This window comes from Natrix helvetica (genome assembly GCF_964273705.1).
Source record: "Natrix helvetica genome assembly, chromosome: 15".
NCBI lineage: Eukaryota > Metazoa > Chordata > Lepidosauria > Squamata > Natricidae > Natrix > Natrix helvetica.
Genome location: NC_138565.1, coordinates 1,325,992 through 1,348,464, shown reverse-complemented (window position 1 = coordinate 1,348,464; position 22,473 = coordinate 1,325,992). Strand labels below are relative to the sequence as shown.

The 22,473-nt window shown below is 53.0% G+C and overlaps 4 protein-coding genes across 10 annotated transcripts in view; 2 read left to right on the top strand and 2 right to left on the bottom strand.

Annotated features, from left to right (window-relative positions):
* The first annotated feature begins 15 nt into the window (after positions 1-15).
* SSNA1 (SS nuclear autoantigen 1) lies at positions 16-1,601 on the top strand. Its single transcript, XM_081967729.1, has 3 exons — positions 16-141; positions 241-440; positions 533-1,601. Exons 1-3 carry the CDS (start codon positions 90-92, stop codon positions 632-634), a joined length of 354 nt encoding a protein of 117 aa, XP_081823855.1. The 5' UTR covers positions 16-89; the 3' UTR covers positions 635-1,601.
* TPRN (taperin) lies at positions 1,446-8,518 on the bottom strand. The gene is made up of 4 exons (XM_081967718.1): positions 6,692-8,518; positions 3,676-3,850; positions 3,184-3,311; positions 1,446-2,868 (listed from the first exon to the last, which is right to left on the bottom strand). The coding sequence occupies exons 1-4, from the start codon at positions 8,375-8,377 to the stop codon at positions 2,806-2,808; spliced, it is 2,052 nt and encodes a 683-aa protein (XP_081823844.1). The 5' UTR covers positions 8,378-8,518; the 3' UTR covers positions 1,446-2,805.
* A 1,116-nt stretch (positions 8,519-9,634) lies between these two features.
* TMEM203 (transmembrane protein 203) lies at positions 9,635-10,384 on the bottom strand. The gene has a single exon (XM_081967427.1). The coding sequence runs from the start codon at positions 10,314-10,316 to the stop codon at positions 9,903-9,905; it is 414 nt and encodes a 137-aa protein (XP_081823553.1). The 5' UTR covers positions 10,317-10,384; the 3' UTR covers positions 9,635-9,902.
* The window catches only part of NDOR1 (NADPH dependent diflavin oxidoreductase 1), a 32,312-nt gene continuing 20,114 nt past the window's right edge, over positions 10,276-22,473 (top strand). For 3 of the 7 annotated variants that reach the window (XM_081967419.1, XM_081967416.1, XM_081967418.1), the window contains exons 1-12: positions 10,474-10,665; positions 12,028-12,162; positions 12,607-12,684; positions 13,059-13,156; positions 13,959-14,057; positions 17,231-17,332; positions 17,573-17,782; positions 18,113-18,234; positions 19,164-19,384; positions 20,407-20,514; positions 21,476-21,590; positions 22,064-22,210. In XM_081967419.1, the coding sequence (XP_081823545.1) occupies positions 12,028-12,162; positions 12,607-12,684; positions 13,059-13,156; positions 13,959-14,057; positions 17,231-17,332; positions 17,573-17,782; positions 18,113-18,234; positions 19,164-19,384; positions 20,407-20,514; positions 21,476-21,590; positions 22,064-22,210 (1,435 nt within the window). In that variant the 5' untranslated portion in view covers positions 10,474-10,665. Of the gene's footprint in view, positions 10,385-10,473; positions 10,666-11,090; positions 11,797-12,027; positions 12,163-12,606; positions 12,685-13,058; positions 13,157-13,958; positions 14,058-17,230; positions 17,333-17,572; positions 17,783-18,112; positions 18,235-19,163; positions 19,385-20,406; positions 20,515-21,475; positions 21,591-22,063; positions 22,211-22,473 lie in introns of those variants that run through there. The other 4 variants (XM_081967414.1, XM_081967413.1, XM_081967415.1 and 1 more) reach the window with 4 other exon arrangements.

The following is a 22,473-nucleotide window of genomic DNA, read 5'->3' as shown; positions in this document are numbered from 1 at the left end:
GAGGGAGGGAAGGCGGCCGTTGGAGGAGGAGGCGGAGCCGCCGGGCGGGAAGGCGGCCGGACGGAGAGAGAGCGGCGGCGGCGGCGGCGATGACCCAGCAAGGCGCGGCGCTGCAGAGCTACAACAACGAGCTGGTCAAGTGTAAGGCTTTGGAGGGGGCGCTGGGGGCGGAGGCAGAAGCGAGGGTCGGGAGGGGGGTCGAGGCGGGGGTCCCTGAGCCCTGAGCGGCGCCCCCCGCAGGCATCGAGGAGCTGTGCTCCAAGCGGGACGAGCTGAGCCGGCAGATCCGGCAGGAGGAGGAGGAGAAGGCGAAGCTGCAGGGCGACCTCCGCCTGCTGACCGAGCGCCTGGCCCGCATCAACGAGACCCTGGCCCACAAGATGGCCTCGCGCAACGAGTTCGACAAGACCATCGCCGAGACCGAGGCGGCTTACATGAAGGTGAGCGCCCTCCTACCCGCCCGCCCGCCTCCCTCCCTCCCCTTCCCGCGGTCCGGCCTGACCAGGCGTCCTTTCCCTCCCGCCCGCCCCAGATCCTGGAAAGCTCGCAGACGCTGCTCAACGTGCTGAAGAAGGAAGCCGGGAACCTGTCGAAGGCCACCGAGTCCAAGAGCCTCCCCGCCAAGGACAGCTGAGGGGCTCTTGGGGGGGGGGGAACAGGGGACCACCACCAAATAAAAGTTATTGGATTTCTCAAAAGACTCTTCTGCAGCTTTGGGGGGGGGGGCTTTCAGAGTCCCCTGGGACCTTTTGCAACCCCCTTCACTGCAAAGCAGGTGGGCGGGCAGCAAGGGGGAAAGGGGCTCCCAGCAGCTGCGTCATTGGTGGCACCATTGCCTGGCTTTCTTTGGGACACCCACCCCCCCACCCCCCCACCCCGTCTTTAGAAGGGACGTGGCATTATTTATTTATTTTGAAATGTATTTGCCACCCATCTCAGTTTGAGGCAACCCTGAGCTCTTAGGGAAATGGGTGCTACCTTTAACTGATGCAAAATACACACACCTGGCATCTCCGCCTCTGCAGCTGACTTGGAAATGGCGAGAGGCTCCTGCAGTGCAGGGAGAGCGAAGGGACAGGTAGAGGAGGTGAAAGCTGTACCTGCGGCTGCCCTGGCAGCACAGAATGGTAAATACAAACAGCAAGGAAGGCTCCTCTGTAGGCATCCTCCCTGCCTGGTGTTTGTTCTGCCTACAAGCAGGCCGGGCCTGGCCTTAGGAACCTCTGAAGCCCAGTTATTTTTGCCTAGCGAATAGAGATTTGTTCGGCTTCCTTTCCCTCCAGCCTTCTATGCTTTCACAGCTCCCCTGATCATGAATCCAGCAAAAGGGGCAGATGCTACAGGAATCTGAAGGTTAGCGTTGGTCAGATGGGGATGTTGCAATTCTGCACACGCGGATATACCAGCTGCACAAAACAGCCAAATAAATCACTCAACAACAATCATGAAGAAATCACTTGTGTGGTTTAATGAACCTGGGAAGCCCAAAGTGACACCATTCAAAGGCGGAAGAGGAACATGTACAGCAGATTCATTCCTCCAGCGGAGTGTAAGATCAAAGCCCCAGCTTCCTCCATTAATAAACAATTAAGTGCAAAACATTCAAGAGTCAATTAACTTGTTTTGATTTAAGATACTAAAGAGAGAGAAGAGACACACCTAGTCCCCGGGAGGCTTAAAACGTGCTCCTTTCATCACAGAGGCTACATGTGGCTGAGCCCCGGACATAAACACAACATTCGGCTCTTGCCTGGAGTGTTACTGAAATGCTAGTGACAGTGTTTTACTCTGGTTTCCACCACCTGAATGCAGTGCTAGCCAATTAATCAGAAAAATAATAATCCTTCAGACGATCAGACCAGCTGCTTTCTGGAAGATATGACGGCAAAAGGTTATCATTGTACTTTGGAGAGGAAGGATCGGAGAGCCAGGAGCCTCCATCCCTTCTCCCAAGAGTCAGACTTGAGCTGAGTCAGTGCTGAAAACGTTGGCTCTAAGAACTGGGCACTTAGTGGCACTGCAGGTGAAGGATTGGCCCCCTGAGCTAGAGCTTCATTCAGGCACAGGAACGCTGAAAGCCTTGGTTACCAACATTTTGCATCTGGCAAGGAAAGCGTGTGTGGCTCAAAAAAGACTACAAGGATCACAAATCGCCAACTTTCTACAGGATTCCAGTTGCCACTAGATGCGTCTAAGAGACGGCTGAGCCGGCTGAGCTCCTGCATGATTTGGTCACAGAACTGCAAGCAACAGGTTAGGGCGCATATTTGCAATTGGCCCTTTGGGGAACTGGAATTTTCCTTAAAGTAACACAGTCCACTAGTACAGTTAGTCTATTAAAGGCAACAGTATTTGTCATTATTTGCCCAGCTGAAAAACTCAATGGCCACTTCTGCTAAGTGTTTGGAACGTGATTTCCCCAAGGCCAGCCCCAAGACAATATTTTCCATTAGGTTGCAGCTGGCTGGCTTGTTTGTTCGGCAGCAGCTTGTTGCTGAGCCATCTTGCGCACATCTGGCTGGAGGGAGCAGCTCAGCCTAGGGGCTCAACAGCAGTCTGAGCATTTGGCGGCCTTTCAGCATCTGGCCACTTCAGGGGTTTGTTTTTTTTCTCAGTACAGGAAGGCTGCAGGTAAAAAAAACCCAAGCTGCCAAAACAAGAGGTGCATTTGAACGTGAGGCCCTTCGGGGCATCTCAGTACCTGAGGAGGGAAGAGAAGTTTGGCTTTGTGTGCCACCTTTGTCTCTCCGGGTACCTGGTGGGGCAAAGGTGCCAAGAATATCTTTCTTCAGCGGCGCTCAGGACTCAGAAGTAGAGGGCAGGTTCGCTACTGAAGTCAGACAGGTGGCTTTTTTCGGAAGGGGTGAGCTGTGAGGAGACAAAAGGTAGCTGCCATGCTGCTTTTTTTTTTCCAGAGAAGAGAAATGCAACGAAGCAGAGCCCTGTGCCCCATAAAAAGGGCAGCCATTTAAAACTGGAATGACGTTGATGCTAAGTCTTACCTGTAGCACCAGTTTTCTTCTGAGGTGCTGCAAGCACAGAACCTTGCCTGCTACCTCTGCTTTATTGCAGACAAGTTTATTTTGTTTGTACGTTAAGAAGCTGCCACCCACTGATACCCCACCCCACCCCCACCTCCAAAGTTGCAGGCACAAAGGCAAAACACGCCTGCCCAAGTCTTACCATGACCGGCTGGTCGGGCTGGTCAGTCCCCTGTGGAAGGGCTCCGGTGCTTGAAGGCAGCTTCTGGTGCAGTTGCTCCTGCCACTTGTTGAAGCCCAGGGAGTGCTTTGGGATGTAACCTGTCAAACCTAGCAGAAAGGATGAGTGCCCAGAGTCAGTAGAAGCATGAGGGGAAGACTTAAGATGGGATGGGATGAGCAGAGATATCCCAGAGGGTGGAAAGTCGTCACCTTCTGCAAAATCTCTACTGAGATGGACATGGAAGCTTAAAGTTTCAACTTCCTGAATTTCTTTCCTTCTATCTTACTGGAGATGCTGGTGCTTTAACTGCAGGTGCTTAATATCCACTTCCATTCCTGAATGTGGAAAGTACCGGATAATGGTGTCATTGCCTCACCCAATTCCCGTCCCAAAAGAGTCATCGTGATTGGGGAATCTGCCATAGCTTCAACCCAAAAGGTTTTGAAATGGGGTACAAAATGAGAGGCTTACCTGAGTTGACAGCACTGTTTGGGCGAGGAATGCAGAAGGCGGGCTTCTCATCTACTTCTGTGGCGTATTCCTCCTCCTCCTCCTCCTCCTCCTCCTCTTCCTCCTCCATTAAGGAGCCCTCAGATGGATATTCAAACATGGTTTGCAAGTTGGTCTCATTGAAGGATATTTTCATCTGAAGGAACAGTAAGAAGCTGCTTTGCAATTCCACCTCAAGTCTCAAAACCTCTAGCTTTTTCCAGCTGGAATACTTCCGTACTTTCGTTTGATTTCTATAGCCACCTAGGTCAACTGGTGACGAGGCCAGGCAAAGCCTCGCTTCTCAGTGGGAACCAACAGGCAGACAGGGGCCCTTTGGAATGCTTCAGGAAGTTTCCCAAGAGGATACAGCAGATTCCTGGTCCACCTTCCCATATTTATTAAGCAGTGAGCATATCCAACACATTACCTTCCTCCTCCTATTTCCCCCATAACCATAATCCTCTGTGAGGTGGGCTGGCCCAAAGTCTCCCATATAGGACAGGACGCAAAACTCAGGGTTTGCTGCTTTCCAGCCTAGTGCCTTAACCACTGGGCCAAACTACGAATAACTTTTGCTCCATTTTAGAACCTCCCATCATCTTTCACTGTCGCCATTAAGAGTCTTGTTTTAAAGCAGCTACTTTAAAAATAAATAAACTTATGTTCCAAACAAAAGCAATCTTGTTTAAAATAAACATCAGCAGAGAAGCTTACAATGCTCACTTGTGCCCATTTCACTTTTTAATCCAATTTCAACCATTGAAAAAAAGCAGGAGGCCAGTCCTCCAGCTATGGAAAATACATGACAAGCTGCCGTCTGAGGTCCTCGTGGCAATGGCCAAATGCCCCCTTTTCCACAAGACAGAACTAGAACTTGAGGAAAGCAGGCTTGGCGCTGAGCTTAAAGCCTGTGAATGATTCATACAAAAAGCTTTTCTGTTTGTGTAGCCTCTGCAGCGTCTAATGGAAAACTATTTTGTCATCATCTGTGCAGAAGCCAATTTTCCCTTGGTTCTCACCGCTACTTCCAGGAGTTTCCTTATTTATCTCTCCCTGGATCATCATTTTGCAATCAAATGCAAGCCAACACTGGGCCAAAATGCCAGAATGTCTCTGTGCAAGAAAGAAGGCCCTTAAAGTGATTGTCTTTCAGCCTGTAATCAACACCCTGAAGGATCCTGCAAGCAGAGCAGGATCAGGTGCCGCTGGGGAGATCCAAGTTTCAGACATTTCAGGCAAGTTTGCTCACACACACAGACGTTTTCTAACTCAGAAAGCATCTCCCCAAAAGAGACGATACTGTAAATATTGATTAAAACTGAACAGCAAGCAAGTTAAAACTGTTTTGACTGTGGCCAACTTCCAGTCCACCAAATTTTACTTTAAAGCACCTTGCACCAGGGTGGCCTGAAGATTAAGACAGTTGACCAGGAGTGAGGGGTCTTGGGTCCAAGCACATGCTCAGTCTGGGAGGACTCTGCACGGCCCCTCTCTTTCTCCTTCACCTCCTTCGCAGAGCTCCTGCCAGGAACTACAATGGCTACTTGAACTCCAGGAAGAAGGGCAAGAGAAGGGCAACCTTAATCACCAAGAACTAACTGCAGTTCTTTGAAACTAGTCCTCCTTGAATGAAGTTGGCAGGTTATTTTCTGGCCAATAGGTATCATGTGGGCATGAAAGTAATTTCCAGGAATGTTTTATCATTCTTCTAGCTCTTCTTCCAGCAGGACCCTCCTCCTCTCAATGCCCCTGTGTTTTCTTGGTTGACAGCAACCTCATCTCCCAAGCCAAGAGCCAGCAACTGACAAGAGCCTTGCAGGAGCTGATCAGAAGCAGCACAAACACTTGGGGGCAGGGGGGGGGGGGGGAAGAGGCAGGTTTCCCTCTGGCGAACTTATATAACAGGCAACCTCAGCTGGACAGGGGGAAGCTCTTCCGTTCCACACAGCTGGAGAAGGAAGGGGAGCATAATAGGCAGCCGGTTGAAGGACAAAGAAAAACTGGCACTAGTCCTCAAAAAGTTGGCACGGGGGCGGGCGAGGAACCTCTGTACAAAAAACAAAACAAAAAAAAAGACCATGCCAGCTAAGAAACAGTGCAGCAATGTCTCAAAGGAAACTTGAGCTGCAAGGAAACGTATACATAAATAATTCCCTCCTCTTCACCTCCTCCAGGCTGACCCTGGATATTGCATAATAATCCGATCACTTTTACCTCACTTTCCCACCCTGTGCCTGCCACACCCAGTTAGAGGAATCCGTACCCATGGTGAGCTAACTGCATGAATCAGAAGGAAACTGGCTCTCCTTGGTTGGGCAGGACTTGAGTTTGGGAAGTGACCCCAGCCTAGCACTGACCCAGGTGATCAAAGATTCTTAAAGCGATCGGCCTACATCTCCCATCGGTTTCTAAGCAGTTGTGATCTTGCGGAACAGGCCAGTGTGAAAAGATAGGAAGCCACCTACGCCCTGCAGCAACGGCAGATCTCTTTGGTGTCATCTTCAGCCTTGAATGACGTCCCCCATCCTGATCTGTGTGGGTAGAGTATATAACTCTTTCCCCAAGAGAAACTTTTATCCTCCAATAAAAGCAGAGCTTTAAAAGGTCACTATTTAAAAAAAACTTTCTAAACATAAACAATGCTTGCTTGGATAGGATCCACCACCACTAAATCACAGTACCGGACCAAAGCACCCCAGGACAAGGAGGGTCCTTTCCTAATAATCCACAATGGATAGATGACCTTTCCAAGTTCTTGTTTGCTATTTCACACAGCTAGCTCTGCACCCGCCTTAAAGACTGGCCTATTTATACCATGAGCTACTCAGGGGGAACAGAGGCTCATGCAGGCAGCTTAACCCACCGTTCTAAGGCCCCCTAAAGAACCTATGAGAGGCCCCATTGGGTCACGTCCTGCTCACCTCCGCACTCCGCAAATGTTCAGTAGAAGCATAACCAAAATAGGACTGGTCAGCAAAGATGTCAACTGGCTTACCTTTTTGCGCTGAATACCCGATTTGCTCATGCAGGACTTATTGAGAGAAAGGTAGCCGCCGATCACTTCGATCTCATTGACGGTGGGGTAACGTTTTTTGACCCGACCCGATTCCTGCGGGAGGGCTCCCATTGGCGCTTCCCTTTGCCTTTGGTCCTCTTCCTCCTCCTCCTCCTGCAGCCAGGCTCTGCTGAAGGGCTCCAGGCCGGCCGTGGGCGGCTTCCTTTTGGGCACTACGGTGAAGGTGTTGGTGCAAGTAACGGAGCCGGTGGAAAGGAGCCTGTGGGTGGGCAAAGCAGGCTCCTCCGTCTCCAGAGCCAAGGCACCTTCTCGGGGCACATGGAAACCCTCCAGCCTGGGGCTGAAGACTTTCAAGGGCGGCATGGCTGCTTCCAAGTCCTCATCAATGTAAGTCACGGGCACCAGAGCCTCCGCCGACTTCTCCTCGGGGGCAGCGGGAAGGGCCTCTGTGGGCCGAGGAGGGTCAGGGGGCACCTCTTTCCGATGGGGCACAAAGAGGAAGGAGTTGCGGGAATTGAGCCGCAGGCTGGCCAAGGCGCGCGCCTGCAGGTCGTGTGCAGGGATGGCGTCGAGATCGGGCTTCGGGGCCGGGCGGATCTCAAAGGAGCAGCTGGAGCTGAAGAGCGGGCTGGGCCGGGGAGGACCATCTGAGGCTTGGCCGGCTGGAGTGGCACTGGATGGTGGGGACGGCTGTGGCGAGGTCACAAGGGCGGCAGCAGCAGCAGCCTCGGACTTTGGCTTCCCTGCCTCAGCTTCTGGCGGAGAGGAAGGTGTGGGGCTCCCAGAGGATGGCACGGCGTTGGAGATGGCAGCCACATCGTGCTGACCGGGACTGCCGGGAGGCGGTGGAGGGACAGTGCCCTCCTCCTCATTTGCACACCTGTTACTGAGTGCAGAGGCGGCTGCGAGGCCAGGGCGGTGTCCCCGTGGATTCACCACGAAGGAGTTGGAGCCGATCTTCTGCAGGAAAACGCGGCGGGCGGCGAGGGTCCCGGCCGGAGGAAGCACCGGCAGGGCAGGGCCGTCGCCCTCCCGCCCTTTGCCTTGGGCCGCGCGGTCGAACTTCTGCAGCAGCCGGCTGACCAGACCGGAATCGGAGCCGGCGAGCGGCGGCGCTTCGGGCTCGTAGACGACGACCTCGGCCGCGCGGATCTCGGTGAAGGGGGGGCCGCGCCGGGCTAGCAGCTCTCGCAGCGGGGACCTCTGACGGCCGCCTTCCGCGGGCTCCGCCGCGTCGCTGGACTCGATGATGAGGATGTTGTCGGCGCGGATGGTGCGGATGCCGGGCATGGCCCCGTAGAGCTGCAGCAGCTGCGCCAGGGCCGGGGACTCGGCTGGCGGAGAGCGGGTGGCAGCCGGGGACTCGGCTGGCGGGGAGCGGGTGGGAGCCGGGCCCGGGGACTCGCAGGCGCCCCTCCTCCTCCGCCGCCGCCGCCGCTCGCTCTCCAGGCGCATGAAGGGGTTCTCCCGCAGCGGGCCCAGGCTCTCGGCCACCACCGCCCCCGCCTCGCGCTCCTCGGATCCCTGGCTGGGCCGCGGAGCAGAGCCCCGGCCGCGTCCCAGGCCCATGCCGGCCGCCAGCTTGGCCCGCTTCCGCTCCAGAAGGGCCAGCTTCCAGGCCGGCGCCTCGGCCGCCGCCGCCGCGCTCTCCCGTAGGCCGCTCATTGCCAGCCGGCAGCCTCCCACCTGGCCGACCGGCCGCACCGCCGCCGCCTCCTCCTCCAGCGACTTCCTGGGCCAGCCGGCGATAGCGCCGCCCACCAGCCGCGGAGGAGACGCCCCGGCGGAGCGGCCTATCCGATTGGCTGTCGCGGAGGAATCCCGCCTCTGCGCACGAAAGGCGGCCCCGCGATTAGCCAGTCGCGACGTCTCGCGGCGTGGCCGAATATTAGCGTGGAGCCGCAATCGGCAGCGTCACTCATTGGACGGGAAGCGGGATGGCTCTGCCCAGCCGAAGGATCCACGCCCTCCCACGCGCAAGCGAGGTCTATTGGGCAGGAGTCGCGTCTTTTGCAGAAACTCGCAACGATTGGCCGGGGCCTTGCTCCCGCATGCTGGGGATTCTGGGAATTGGAGTCAGGCAAGAGTGCGCTCCCGGGGAGCGACTTGGCAGCCTTTTCGTCTCCGGAATCTCCCCTGCGGCCCTTCTGAGGGCTATAGGGTAGACGCCCCGCCGCCCCCCGTGTCTGGCCGTCTCCACACGCTCTTAGGGAAGCTGCCATACGAGTATAAGTCTAGAGTAGGTTTGCCAGCAAGACCAGTCCGGCCAAATTTAAATATGGTTTAGTTTGCTTTTAGGGTGGGTGTTTTGTGAGTCCAGGGAATTTGGTTAATTAAATATACTATGTTCCAGTGGGCCATGAGTCAGCCTATTGCCCAAACACAAGACACTACACCCAGAAGCAAACTATCCATGTTATATAACTGTATTTAACACTGCGATATTTGCTCATCTATTTTATTCACATTTTTTCCACTGGCACTTTTTCAGCAATCCAGATCATGGCATTTATTATCTGAATCTCTCCATGCTGTCCACGTGGGCCAAATCCAAATCCTTAATCCTGAAATTGGTTGTTTCGAGCACCTGACAATGTGCAACTTTAGAAAGGCTGCTGGACTATGACCCAGCCGACAAGCACTTACTTCATTGTCAGCTACATACTTGTAATTGAATGCCATCGGTTTCATTGGAGTTCACCCTCTCTCTCTCTTGCAGGGGAAGCAGCGCAAGAAGCCCTGCTCACTTTGTGTGCCATTAGCAATGAACTTGGAAGTATACCCTTGCAAAAGGAATTATGCATAAAACTGCCTGCCATTTTTCAAACATTGCTGTCAGTTATTTCTCAAAACACCCTCAGCTTTCCTTTCAGTGTTTAAAAACCAAATCTCAGCCTTGGGAAGAAAAACAAAAGTCTTACATACTGGCTTTACATTTTTTTATTCTTGATTTTAATCAGAGCTCTCCTAGATGTTTCGGCCCTCAGAAATCAGAGTCCAACGGCAGAACAGGATAAGGAGCTGCCATACCTCCCAGAGCACAAGAAGTGTTGCCTGGGAGGGCAGGAAGAGGCCTTCCTTGCGGTCCTGGCTGTCAGGAAGCAGGCGCAGCCGGTCAGACAGCCTCCCAGTGGAGTCCCGGTCGAGAGGGGCCTGGTCGTTCCTGCCAAGGCGCCTCCTTCTCCTGCTGCTAATTGACTCGGCAGGCGCGGATCATGAGGAGCTGAAGCAGGATGAAGACGGGCGACATGATGAGCCCGTACCAGAGCGGCTCGTGACTCTGCTCGCCCAGTTTCTGGCACAGCAGCATCTCGAAGACGAACTTGAGGCTGAGCAGCGTCAGGATCCAGAAGAGGCGCAGCACCGCCAGCCGCTTCTCGCCGTCCTGGAAGAGGCGCACCGACACGATGGCCGTGAAGTAGGTGCTCAGCCCGTCGGCGGCGAAGAGAGGCGCGAAGACGCTCCACCAGCTCAGCCCGGCCGCCGCGCCGTCCACCTTCAGCGCCAGCAGACCCGACGTCGCCAGCAGCGCCGCCGCCTGCAGCAGCAGCTCGAACGGCGCGAAGCCCAGCCACTGCACCAGCTCCCGCAGCGAGAACAGCATCCCCGCCGCAGGATCTCCCCCCCACCCGCGGCTCCGCAGGGAGGGCGCTTCCGGCGCGCTGCTGTGACGTAGGCGGCGGGCGCGGGACCCTTGCGCGTAGGGGGCGTGGCCACCCCTCCGGCCAGTGGGCGGGCACGTGCGCTTGGCCCCAGTGGCGGGAACGTCGCCGGGCGGCCCTGGAATAGCGGCTCTTCCTTCCTCCCCCCCTCCTCCCCCGCCCAGCGCTCGCTCTCTCTCCCTCCGGCCCGAAGCGTGAGGGGTCCGAAAGCAGCCCTGGCCGGCACCTCCAGCGGAGCCTCCTTTCTCTTCCCCCCGCTGGCTGGTCTCGGCGCCTCTGAGGAGAGAAGAGGTCAGAGGCTGGCGGCCGCTCCCTCCCTTTGGCCCGCGGGCCAGGAGGGGCGAGGGCTGCTCGGAGGGGGAGGGGGTGTCTGTTGTTGAATAGAAGCGGCTGTGCAGGCGAGCAGAGAGGAGGAAGGGAAACGCCTGTCGCTTTGCACAGGGCTTAAAATGCAAACGTGGGCACACAACACACAACAAAGACTGAGCTGCAGTTCAGATATCATGAATCCGGGGGGGGAGGGGCGGGGGGGTTGCAGGGCAGCTTTCACAAAACCTTCAGCCTCCCGGGTGGGGTTGCTAGACTGAGGCTTGGCTTCCATGAATAGGAGGGTTTCTTTTTGTTTTTCTCTCCTCCAAATGGTTTTTATTTTTTATTCTCTTACATACCCTTTCAAGTATACATTCACCTAATTGTTATTCTTCTTTACATCTTATACATTTTTATCCCATTTAATAGGTTGTAATATGCAGTTTGGGTTGCTTTATTTACCATCCCTTCCGCCTGTTGTAACACATTATTTCCCCTTTCTTTTCTCCCTCCCTCCCTTCTCTGCTTTCTTCCTTCCTCCTCTCCTTTCCCTTCCTTCTTCTCTTACCTCTCCCCTACTTCTCTCTTCCCCTTCTCTCCTTCTCTCTCTCTCCCCCTTCCATCCTCCTCTCCTTACCGCTTTCTTCCCCCCTCTTCCTCTCATTCTCTCCTCCTCTCTTCCTTTCTTTTTCTGTTGTTATAGGTGTCTCTTTCAAATCTCAGTTTATGTTTCCTTGGGATGGTATTTCCGTAAACCCAGATATAATTTGGTATCATTTCTCATTCCCTTACCTTCGCTAATCTGTCCTAGCTATGGGGTTTTTTCCCCCAATAGGAGGGTTTTTAAGGTCCTCCTCCTATGCACTCTTGAAATGTGTAAAGACACCGCTAAGTGGTTATTATGCATAAGGGACACAGCTCTTGTTTTAGTCTACCAATGCTTCTACGCCATTTCATATCACCGGCTGGTTTACGGCATAATGTGCAAGTCATACGTTGCAATAAATCCACTTTATGCACCGTTAATTTGACAGGAGAAACCTTTTGTCTGAAACAGGCCACGTTTAGCTTTGGGACCACCCTTGTTGGTCCCTTTTCAATTGTTTAATCTAGGTAAGCCTAGATTCCCAGTGGTGGTTTTGTCTAGTGGTTTTCCCCAGGCTCAGGAGGCAAAAATTGAAAGGCTGGATGCAAATTTGGCAGAGGTCAAGAGAAAAGTTCGCTTTGTCTTCCCCCTGTTTCCATTGACAACGGCACCTCCTTCGTTCCATTGTGGAATTCTTAAACGGGGAAAGTTGTGCCTCCATCCTAATGGCCGGATGTCTTCATCCTGCTCCCCTTCAGATGGCAGCACGGAAGATGCTGGTGCTTTATGGCAGCCAGACAGGAACTGCCCAAGATAATGCCGAGAGGGTCGGTCGAGAAGCCAAGCGACGCCATTTCCACTGTAAGGTCGAGGCCCTGGACGACTACCATGTGGTGAGTAGCAGCTGTGGGACCTCGCAGTGATTTCGGCCTACATATCTATAGAAAACCATCCCGCCTGAGCTTAAGAAGTGGCCTAAGCTCAGCTTTCCGACCTGTGGAAGAAGCCCCTCCCCCGGTCGCATACCCACGCACCCTTAGAAGGTGGACAGAAGGGACAGCCTCCCGCCAGAGGAGATCATCCTGGAAACCTTTCGTGGTTTTCCCGGAATTGGGCGGGAGCTGCTTCTCACATTTATTGATTTCATTAATTTCAATAGCCACCCATCTCCACAAGGGGTGCTTTGGCCATTTTAGCCGCCCCCAAATAGAATGTGTTGGTGGAAAGATGGGTCAGCGGTGAAATCGATGCTCCTGGGGGGGAAAAAAGAGCCTTGGTGGCCTTCGTTAGGAACTAATTGCGACCCTCTCTTGTGTCGTTGCGTGGCTTCTCCGAAGGCAAACCTCATTCATGAGCCGCTGGTGGTATTTGTTTGTGCAACCACAGGACAAGGAGACCCTCCCGACAACATGAAGGTCAGTTCAGAAACCCTCCCCTTATTCCTGGGGAGGGGCAGGGTGGCCAGACAGAATATGGTACTTGATTGGGCTTGAATCATTTGGCATCACAGCCTCCCCCGTCTGTGATTTGGGCCTAGGAAGGCTCTGAGCCAGAGCCAGAGGAGAGCCTTTGTCTGCGTGGCTCAATGCGGCTGGCCGCAGCCTGGGAACACTGACCTGGCTAACCCCCTCCCCCCTAGGTCTTTTCCTTGCTGGTCAGCAGGGGTGATGCTGCCATTCAGTTTTGGCTCCCCCCGCTAGTATGGCTAGAGCCAAATTCCCAGGACAAGGTTCCTTTGGGGGAAAGCTTCCAAATAACGCCTTCCTTGCGGACTCCTTTAATTTCCCAGAATTTCTGGAAGTTTCTATTCCGGAAGAACCTGCCTCCCACTTCCCTGTGCCAGATGGACTATGCTGTTCTGGGGCTCGGGGATTCCTCATATCCCAAGTAAGTGCCGCTTCTCTCTCAGGGAAATCAATAGGCCAAACGGGGTAGTCGCAGTTCTTTGCCACGTTGAGGCTCCAGCCTTCTGAGCTGCTGACTAGGCTTTGGGGCTCTGGAGCTTTGTCAAAAAAAATGTGGGGCAGAATTAGCTAATGGGGGGGGGGGGGGAATCTAAACTTTATTAGCTCTAGGTGTCTGTTGAGTTGCACAAAAACAGGTAAATGAAATGCTAGGTGAGTGGGACATTTTTTGCTTGTCTTTGAATAAAAGCATTCACTATATTCTGAATAAGATTTTCAAACCACTTTTTCTCCTGTAACTCCCCCCCCCCCCGCGCTCCCTTTTTTTTGGGTCCTATCGTGGCAGTGGCTTTCGTCCCTTAAGAGGGGGTGCCTTTAGACTCCCCTGTGGTGCTTATCATTGCAAACTCTATTCGCTCTTCAGGGGGCACATCCAGGGGTGACAATAAGTTGTTCAGGATGCTGGTGAACAGATTCCTCCCATCTCCCCCCTCACCCCCCACCCCCACACACATATACACACTGCCATTTCACCACCCTGCCTGCTTTTCCCCATAAGATTGCATTGTTTCCCATGCCAACTGCAATGAGAGGTGGAGGCTTAAGAAGGTTGTTGTCTTTCCTGCATTACCTTGATCCGAAAGACCCCCTCCTGCTCTGTAACTCATCTCTGCATTCTGCTTCTGTGGGAATGGAGGCTCTGGAAGTGTGTGTGTGTCCCCCACCCCACCCCCACCCCGATCCCTCAGTTGCTGCTCAGCGTGTTGTTCTGTTTCCTGGTCCAGATTCAACTTCATTGCCAAAAAATTGCACAGGCGGCTTCTTCAGCTTGGGGGCAGCCCCCTTGCGCCTGCTGCACTGGGTGATGACCAGCACGACTTGGGGTAAGAGGGGAATATGGTGACTTGTTGGGGGGCTCTGAAAAGGCCACAGGGGTTTTGTCTCTCCCCCTCAAGGGAGCTTTATCGTTCTTCTGTGTGGGAGGTGGGGGAGGGTTAGGGTGGAGGGTGGGGCAATATATATGTATGAATAAATTAGAAGATGGGGCTAATGAAACATTGTTAGGCTAGGAGGAGGCGGAACTGGAAGGTATTAGATGGTTCCGCCCCAAGCGCCTGATGGAACCGGATAGGTTCCAGACGGAACTTGGGCCACCTCCTGTGGACCTGACCCGCCCCCGAGTAGAGGACCTGGTAGTCGCATGGAATAGTGCGGCTACCGGGGCCCTAGACCGGGTGGCGCCTTTGCGGCCTCTCCTGCGACGAAGAACCACCCTGGCACCTTGGTTTACCGAGGAGCTAAGGGTGATGAAACGCCACAAGAGACGCCTAGAGAGTCGTTGGAGATCCTCCCGTTCCGAATTTGACCGAGCACAGGCACGAGCATATTTGAAGACGTACCTTGTGGCACTAAGAGCGGCCAAACGTCAACATTGCGCTGCTCTTATTGCGTCTGCAGATAACCGCCCTGCCGCCCTGTTTCGGGTGACCCGTTCCCTCTTGTTTGAGAGACCACGGGAAGCCCCTCTACAGGGCAGAGCAGAGGAGTTTGGGAATTATCTACAGGACAAAGTCGCTCAAATCCGGATGGGATGGACCCCTTTCAGTGGTTCAGTAGAGACGCCCGTTGCGAGTCTTGAGGGACCGCTTTGGGAGGAGTTTGACTCGGTTGCCATCGAGGATTTGGACAGGTTGCGTGGACGTCTGCGACCCACCACATGTTTATTGGACCCGTGTCCCTCCTGGCTTGTACTGGCATCCTGGGAGGTCACGCGTGACTGGCTCCTGGGCCTGGTGAACGCCTCGCTGGGTGAGGGGTCTCTACCGGCCGCCTTGAAAGAGGCGGTGGTGAGGCCCCTGCTCAAGAAGCCTTCCCTGGACCCAACGGACCTAGCCAATTATCGTCCAGTCTCCAACCTTCCTTTTTTGGCGAAGGTTGTAGAGAGTGTGGTAGCACAGCAGTTCCCACGTCACCTGGAGGAAAATGATTATCTAGACCCGCGCCAGTCCGGCTTCCGACCCGGTCACAGCACGGAGACGGCCTTGGTCGCATTGGTTGATGATCTCTGGAGGGCCAGAGATAGGGGTTGTTCCTCTATCCTGGTCCTATTAGATCTCTCGGCGGCGTTCGATACCATCGACCATGGTATCCTGTTGCACCGGCTAGAGGGGCTGGGAGTCAGAGGCACCGTTTTACGGTGGTTTGGCTCCTACCTCTCTGGTCGGACGCAACGTGTGTTGACAGGGGAGCAGAGTTCGACCCGGAGGCCACTCACATGTGGAGTGCCACAGGGATCGGTGCTCTCGCCTCTCCTGTTCAACACATATATGAAACCGCTGGGCGAGATCATCCGTGGTTTTGGAGTGGGATATCATCTGTATGCTGATGATACTCAGCTATACATTTCCACTCCGAACCACCCCAATGAGGCCGTCGAAATGATGTCCCGGTGTCTGGAGGCCGTACGGGTCTGGATGGATGGCAACCGACTAAAACTCAACCCTTCCAAGACGGAGTGGCTGTGGCTTCCGGCCTCCCGGTTCAACCAGGTGCTTCCATCTCTGGCCATCGGGGGCGTCCAACTAGCCCCCATGGAACAGGTGCGCAATTTGGGCGTCCTCCTGGATGCCCGGCTGTCCATGGATAACCATGTAACAGCCGTGGCAAGGGGGGCGTTCCATCAGGTTCGCCTGATGCGCCAATTGCGCCCCTTATTGGACCGGGATGCCCTACGCACAGTCACCCATGCGCTAGTGACGTCTCGCCTGGATTACTGCAATGCTCTCTACATGGGGCTTCCCTTGAGATGCACTCGGAGACTACAGTTGGTCCAGAACGCGGCCGCGCGGGTGATTATGGGGAGGACTAGATACTCCCCTGTAACACCTCTCCTGCGCGAGCTGCACTGGCTTCCTGTGGTCTACCGAGTGCGTTTCAAGGTTTTGATTATGATCTTTAAAGCGCTCCATGGCACAGGGCCTAGTTATATGCAGGATCGCATCCTGCCTCACACATCCCTACGACCAATTCGCTCACACAGAGAGGGACTTCTCCGGGTGCCGTCCGCCAAACAGTGCCGGGGGGCGACACCCAGGAGCAGAGCCTTCTCTGTGGTGGGCCCAGCCCTGTGGAATGACCTCCCCCGTGACATCAGGATTACTTCCGATCTCCGCTCCTTCCGTGTACAGCTGAAGACCCACCTCTTTCAATTATCTGGCCTGGCTCAATCGTAATTATTCTTATTCCTCCTAACTGGTTTTAAATTGTATTTTAAACGTTAAATTTTAATTCTATATGGGGTTTTTATAATTGGGGTATCTTAATGCGGGTTTTTTTAACTGTCTATATGATGTAAATTGTCTACCTCCTCCGAGTTCGAGTCCATGTTTGTGTATCTGTATGTATGTTCTGTATGTATGCCTATGTGTTTTTATATATTTTCTGTGTTTTATATGCCCCATTGTACGCCGCCCCGAGTCCTACTTGGAAAGGGAGCGGCTAATAAATGCAAACTTATTATTATTATTATTATTATTATAGGAGAAATTTATATTAAGAGTTATAGATGTTAAATTAGCTTAGAAAATGATCAATGTGTTATTATTAATTTAAGAGAAATTTATATAGTGTTTGCTGGGAGGAGAGGGGTTATGAGTAATCTATTTTAAGATGGGGGGAGGGGAGGGGGTAAAGTGTTTGGTATAATATTTGAATGTGAATTTTTGCGGGGGGGTTGGGGGGGTATAGCATTTGTATGAGATTTATATTGTGTGGAGGGGAGGGGTGAAAAGGGGGAAAATTTGTTTGTACAAAACTCTTTTAATAATAATAAAAAAAAAAGCTTCATATCACACGGCCAAGTTCACAAAGGAGGAAGCTGCCTCCTGCCCAGTCACACGGCTCATTGCGTGTAGTGACCATTGGGGCCTCTTTCTCCCCCCCACCCCAAGGTGGAGGCGCCAGTGAGAGAATTTACAGGCTTCCACTGGCTGTATTAAACCCTAATAAGTGGACACAAACAAGAGTTCTGTTCTGAAACTCGTTCGTTTCTTTTTAGCCCGGATGCCGTCATTGAGCCCTGGCTTTTGAGTTTATGGGAGAAGATCTTAGCTCTGTATCCCCTTCCTTCTGGCCTCCGTGTGACCAGCCCCGATATCCCGTAAGTACCACGACAAGGAAAGGAAAGGCGATGCGGAATGCGGGTTAACTTCGTGCACGTATTGATTAAAATAAAGTAGAAGCTGTTTTTTTCCTTTTTTAAACGTGCAAATAGAACTGGGTTGCCTGTGCGAGGTGAAGGGGGGAAAGGGATGGGTTTTCCACAGCTACTCGGCCGTCTCCCTGCCTTCCCCACGTGCTGAGGAAAGAGAACTTATTATCCCAATTCTGACTTTTGCAGCTTACCCCCCAAGTACACCATTCAGTTCCTGGACGAGGCCTCTGGTGACCCCTGCAGGGCAAGGCTGCAACCGGAGGATGCACTGGCAGATTTCCCATCAGACGGGAATCCTTTCTGTGCCCAGATGGTTTCCAATCAGAGGGTGACGTCAGAATCCCATTTCCAAGATGTCCGCCTTATCGAATTTGATATCACTGGCTCTGGGATCGAGTGAGTTTCCTTGGTTCGTTTTGCTGCTCTCTCCTGGGTCTTCAAAGGCAGAGCGCTGAGAAAGGGTTAGAAGAGGGTCTACCTGTGTGGGAGGGCCCATTACTCAGTGCCCAGGTTAGTCCCTGCCACCATCGCCTGGTCAAAGAGGGCAAGGGACAGGCAAAGGAACATCCCCCGCCCAGCCCGGCTGCGACAGAGCAGGTCGCAGGTAGCTTCCTGGGTCCCTAACAAGCTCTCCAAGGGCAGCTTGGCTTAAAGGAAAGCAGGAAACTTGAGAGTCTCCGAAACTGATCCCCAGTGAGGATCTCAGGCCTTGCCTCTTCCGGGCAGATATACTGCAGGGGACGTTGTGATGATCCAGCCACAAAATGGTCCTGAGGAAGTGCGCCTTTTCTGTGATCTCCTGCGCCTCGACCCAGATGCCTGCTTCACCTTGAGGCCAACAGAGGCAGGTATGAAGCGTTTCCCTCTTCAGCCTCTTCCACCCAGGCAAATGGGAGCCTCCCCACCCCCCTCTCCCTGGTTGGCAGAGGAGTCATTTCCCTGTCAGCCTCTCAGCAGCTGAGGGAGCTTGGGAATTCCCTCCGGCTGCTCCCTACCCCACACCCAGGGGTAGCGGGCTTCCTTGTGGGGCAAGAGCCCCAGAAATGCTGACTTTCAAGAGCTGGAATTCCAGAGTCTCCAAATGCCAGGCTCGTTCTTGTTCTGATCCCTTGTTCTGAAGCCTGTCATCTTGGGCATAAGTATAAACTTTATTGTCATTGTACTTAAATACAACGAAATAAGTTTTAACCTCATTGGTGCAAAATTATAACAGAAACGAAAAAAGAAAGAAAAAGACAAAAAAAAAACCTACCGTGTGCACGAAGTGATTGTGGTTGTATTTAAAAGTCTGACAGCCCAAGGATAGAAACTATCTTTAAACCTGTTTGTTCGGCTGGCTATACTTTGATGTCTTCTGCCTGATGGTCAAAGTGCAAAGAGACGCTGACCAGGGTGTGAATCATCTCTTGAGTAGCTTCCTTTCTCTGCTAAAGCAGCGAGATCTGGCGATGTCACCCGGTGGTGTCAGAGGGCAACCAATGGTTTCTTGTGCCGAAGTACCATTTTCTGGCTAGTGTCTGATTAAAGAAATCTTAGGGGAATAAACCAACCAATTTTAATTAATTAATTGATAGGATTTGCAGAAATGAAGACAGTTCTGTAGCAGCCACTTTGAAAGGGATAAAAGACTTATAAACTGGGTGGGAGTCATAAAGTCCCAGTTGCCATTGGTAGCTTTTATGAAGCCGTGGTGTTCAAGCCAGCAAGATTGGCCCATTCCACAAGGAGCCTTTCAGCCACCAGAGCCCTGTTGATTTCTTGGACTCCTGCTTTCCAGGCACACCTCTCCCTGCTCACCTGCCCCAGCCATCCACTGTCCGTCACCTGGTGACCCACTGCCTTGACATAACGTGTGTCCCTCGTCGCTCCTTCTTCGAGTTCCTGTCCCTCTTCTCTCCAAACGACCTGGAGCGAAGTAAGCTGCAGGAGTTCAGCTCGGCACAAGGCCAGGAGGAGCGTTACGCCTACTGCAACAGGCCCCGCAGGACCTCCCTCGAGGTAGGCCAAGCCAGCTTCCTCTCTGGGTCTGCACCCGGCCACAGGGAAGGGCCGCTGTTTGCTAGCTGGGAGAAGACTTGGTGGGGTCAGTTTGTGTTGGTCTCCTGTCCACAAACCCAACCATGTTCCTCCATAAATCAAAACCACCTTAAAGTCCAGACCTCCCAGGAGCCATTCCCCTTCAAATAGCTTTGCACTTTTTGGTTAGGGGGTTCTGATTTTTTCCCCCTCCCTCTCTGGGGTTGGGAGAAATCCCGTCCACTCTGGCGTTTGAGATCTCAGAGCATTTACCCACAGAGCTCTGCACACGCGTTCTGCCCCAGCTGAGCTAGTTCCATTAAAAACCCCTCCTAGTGGGGGAAAAACATAGGATAGATTAGTGAAGGTAAGGGAATAAGAAATGATAGCAAATCGTATTCAGGTTTGCGGAAATACCATCCCAAGGAAACATAAACTGAGAATTGAAAGAGACACCTACAGCAACAGAAAAAGAAAGGGAGAGAGGAGGAGAGAATGAGAGGAAGAGGGGGGAAAGAAGAAAGAGGTAAGGAGAGGAGGGTGGAAGGGAGAGGAAGAGAAGGAGAGAGGGTAGGAAGGAGAAGAGGAAGAGTAGGAGAAAGGGAAGAAGGAAGGGGAAGGAGAGGAGGAAGGAAGGAAGTAGAGAAAGGAGGGAGGGAGAAAAGAAAGGGAAAATTCGGCAGGAGGAAGGGATGGTAAATGAAGCCACCCAAACTGTAGACTATAACCTATTAAATGAAATACCAAATGTATAAGAGTGACAAACATAAAGAATAACAATTATGTGAATATATATTTACAATGTTTTGTAAGAGAATAAAAAATATATTTTTTGGAATCTTCAGGAGCCCCTTTCCCCCCCCCCCAATAAAACCCCCTCTGCATCAGCTTCAGAAAAGCCCTTTCGAGCAGTTGAAATATTGCTGCTTCCTTTTCTGCATCTGTCTTTTTTTTTTTTTTAACTGCAGTTGAATATTAGCTGTTCTTTTCCTCCTTCTCCCAAGGTCCTCTGCGACTTCCCTCACACAACGTGTGCCATTCCATGGAATTACCTGCTAGACCTCATTCCGCAGATCAGGCCCCGGGCCTTTTCCATTGCTTCCTCCATGCTGGTAAGACAGCGCAGGTGTCGGGAAGGGAAGAGCGGTTTTCTGGGTGCTTTGAACGGATGCTAAATGGAAACACCCCCCACCCCCCCCAATCCCGTCCCTGATTTTATTTATTTATTTATTTATTTTACCGTGCTTCTAGACCGCCCCCTCTCCCAAAAGGGACTCGGGGCGGTGTACAGTCCATGCAAAATATATCAAAATACAATAAAAAGTTGAATATGTACAGTTGTAATGGAGGAGGGTAAAAATGGAATTAAAAGAAGTGTACAAAGCCAGTACAGATTCTTCACCTGCCCTACGAGAGCTCTGAATGAGAGTCGGGGATTGTCCTCGGATAATTCCAGGCTGTCACTTCGTCTCGTCTTCATTTGTGAGGGTTTGTTGCAGTGAGTCTAAATAACAGAAAGAACGCAAACAAGGCCGTGTGCATGTTCTCGAATGGGAAGATAAAGCTAGGCAAGGGATTGAGGTCTGGGATTCAAAAAGTTGGTCTTGATTCTTGGGTGGAGGGAACTGAAATCTGGAGGTTTCCTAGTTCCTCTGAACTCTAACCTTGGGGGAAAGGAAAGCCCCCCTCACTTCCCCTGGGCTTCTGCCGCCTACCGGAAAGTGGTACTTAGATGAGTGTAACGGACTCCCCGTTTCCTGGAGGAGGAGCCCCTTAAACGCAGAGGCGGCCTTGGCTCCTTCGCTTTTCCCACAGAACCAAGAAATAGAAACAAAACTCACCTGCAGAGAGGGTTTTTCTGCCCATGTCTGTCCAGTCTCCCAAGCACCTCATTGCTCATGGGCTCCCCTTTTCCCTTCTTTTTCTTATTTACAAAGGGTTGTGTCCTTTTTCTGCTGCTCAGGGCAGCAGGTACTTTCTCCCCCTTGATCCCTGTCCGAGTTCAGTTCTACCACCCGGGGCCCAGGACTTATTCTGTCTCTGCCCTCCCCCCCCCCCACTTCCTCCTCCCAGGTGCATCCCAACCGGATTCAGATCCTCCTGGCTGTGGTGCAGTACAAGACCGGTCTCAGTAAAGCTCGGCGGGGCCTGTGCTCCACGTGGCTGGCCTCTCTCAATCCACAGAATGGTGAGCTGCCCTTCTTTTGTCTCATCGAAACCAGGGGTGGGTTCCGGCGGTCACTACTGCCGCTCTGCCGGTGGCTGCGCTGGGCGCGCGCTTACGCAGGCACAGTGCAATAAAAGTTGTTTTGCGCAGAAGCAAAAAACAACAAGATGGCAGTGCTATAGAACCAGTTCGGGGGCATGGCAGGTCTGGGTCGCTCCTGGTTCCAGCAACCCAGGCTGCCAAACCGCTACCGGTTCAGCCGAACTGGTCCAAATGGCAGGAACCCACCACTGATCGAAACCCCTGCGGAGAGAAGGAGGCCTTGCTTTGCAGAATTGGGTGGTGGGGGCATTGGGGTCTATTTATCCGTCCCATTTGTGTGCCTCCCAACTCTCCCAACTCTCAAAACTAGGAAATTGCAATAAAACCATTTAAAATAAGGAAGCTTTGTGCCCTTCTCTGTCACACGGGCTCCTCTTTTAAACCCTTTCCAGAGGTCGTGCGAGTTCCTCTGTGGGTGAAGAAGGGGACCCTGACATTCCCGGGGGAGCCGGGCGCTCCGGTGGTCATGATCGGGCCCGGCACCGGCGTGGCGGTTTTTAGAGCAGCGATACAGGAGCGAGTGGCCCAGCGCAAAACAGGTGAAGCCACTTGGAGGGGGCTGGGGGGGGGGGGCGAGGCAGACTTCCCAAAGTCTGCCCAGTTGATCTCTAAATTAGTCACGCATGAGCACCTTGAGCAGCAGGGAGGGGCATTGTGTGATCTCACCTGGAGCTTTCAGCAGGTGGCGCTGGGTTGTGGCCGGGGACTTTCCGAAATGCTCTTTTGCAAGAGGGTGGCGTGTGGAAGAATTGGGTCAGGTTTCTCCATCCGCTCGTGTGCCGAGTACGAGGCCTCTGGGTGT

Coding starts and splice junctions, on each gene's coding strand:
- SSNA1 (XM_081967729.1), top strand. CDS start 90: ATGACCCAGCAAGGCGCGGCGCTGCAGAGCTACAACAACGAGCTGGTC. Junction 142..240: donor CAACAACGAGCTGGTCAAGT/GTAAGGCTTTGG, acceptor CGCCCCCCGCAG/GCATCGAGGAGCTGTGCTCC. Junction 441..532: donor CCGAGGCGGCTTACATGAAG/GTGAGCGCCCTC, acceptor CGCCCGCCCCAG/ATCCTGGAAAGCTCGCAGAC.
- TPRN (XM_081967718.1), bottom strand. CDS start 8,377: ATGAGCGGCCTACGGGAGAGCGCGGCGGCGGCGGCCGAGGCGCCGGCC. Junction 3,851..6,691: donor CGGGTATTCAGCGCAAAAAG/GTAAGCCAGTTG, acceptor CTGTTCCTTCAG/ATGAAAATATCCTTCAATGA. Junction 3,312..3,675: donor AAACAGTGCTGTCAACTCAG/GTAAGCCTCTCA, acceptor CCTTTCTGCTAG/GTTTGACAGGTTACATCCCA.
- TMEM203 (XM_081967427.1), bottom strand. CDS start 10,316: ATGCTGTTCTCGCTGCGGGAGCTGGTGCAGTGGCTGGGCTTCGCGCCG.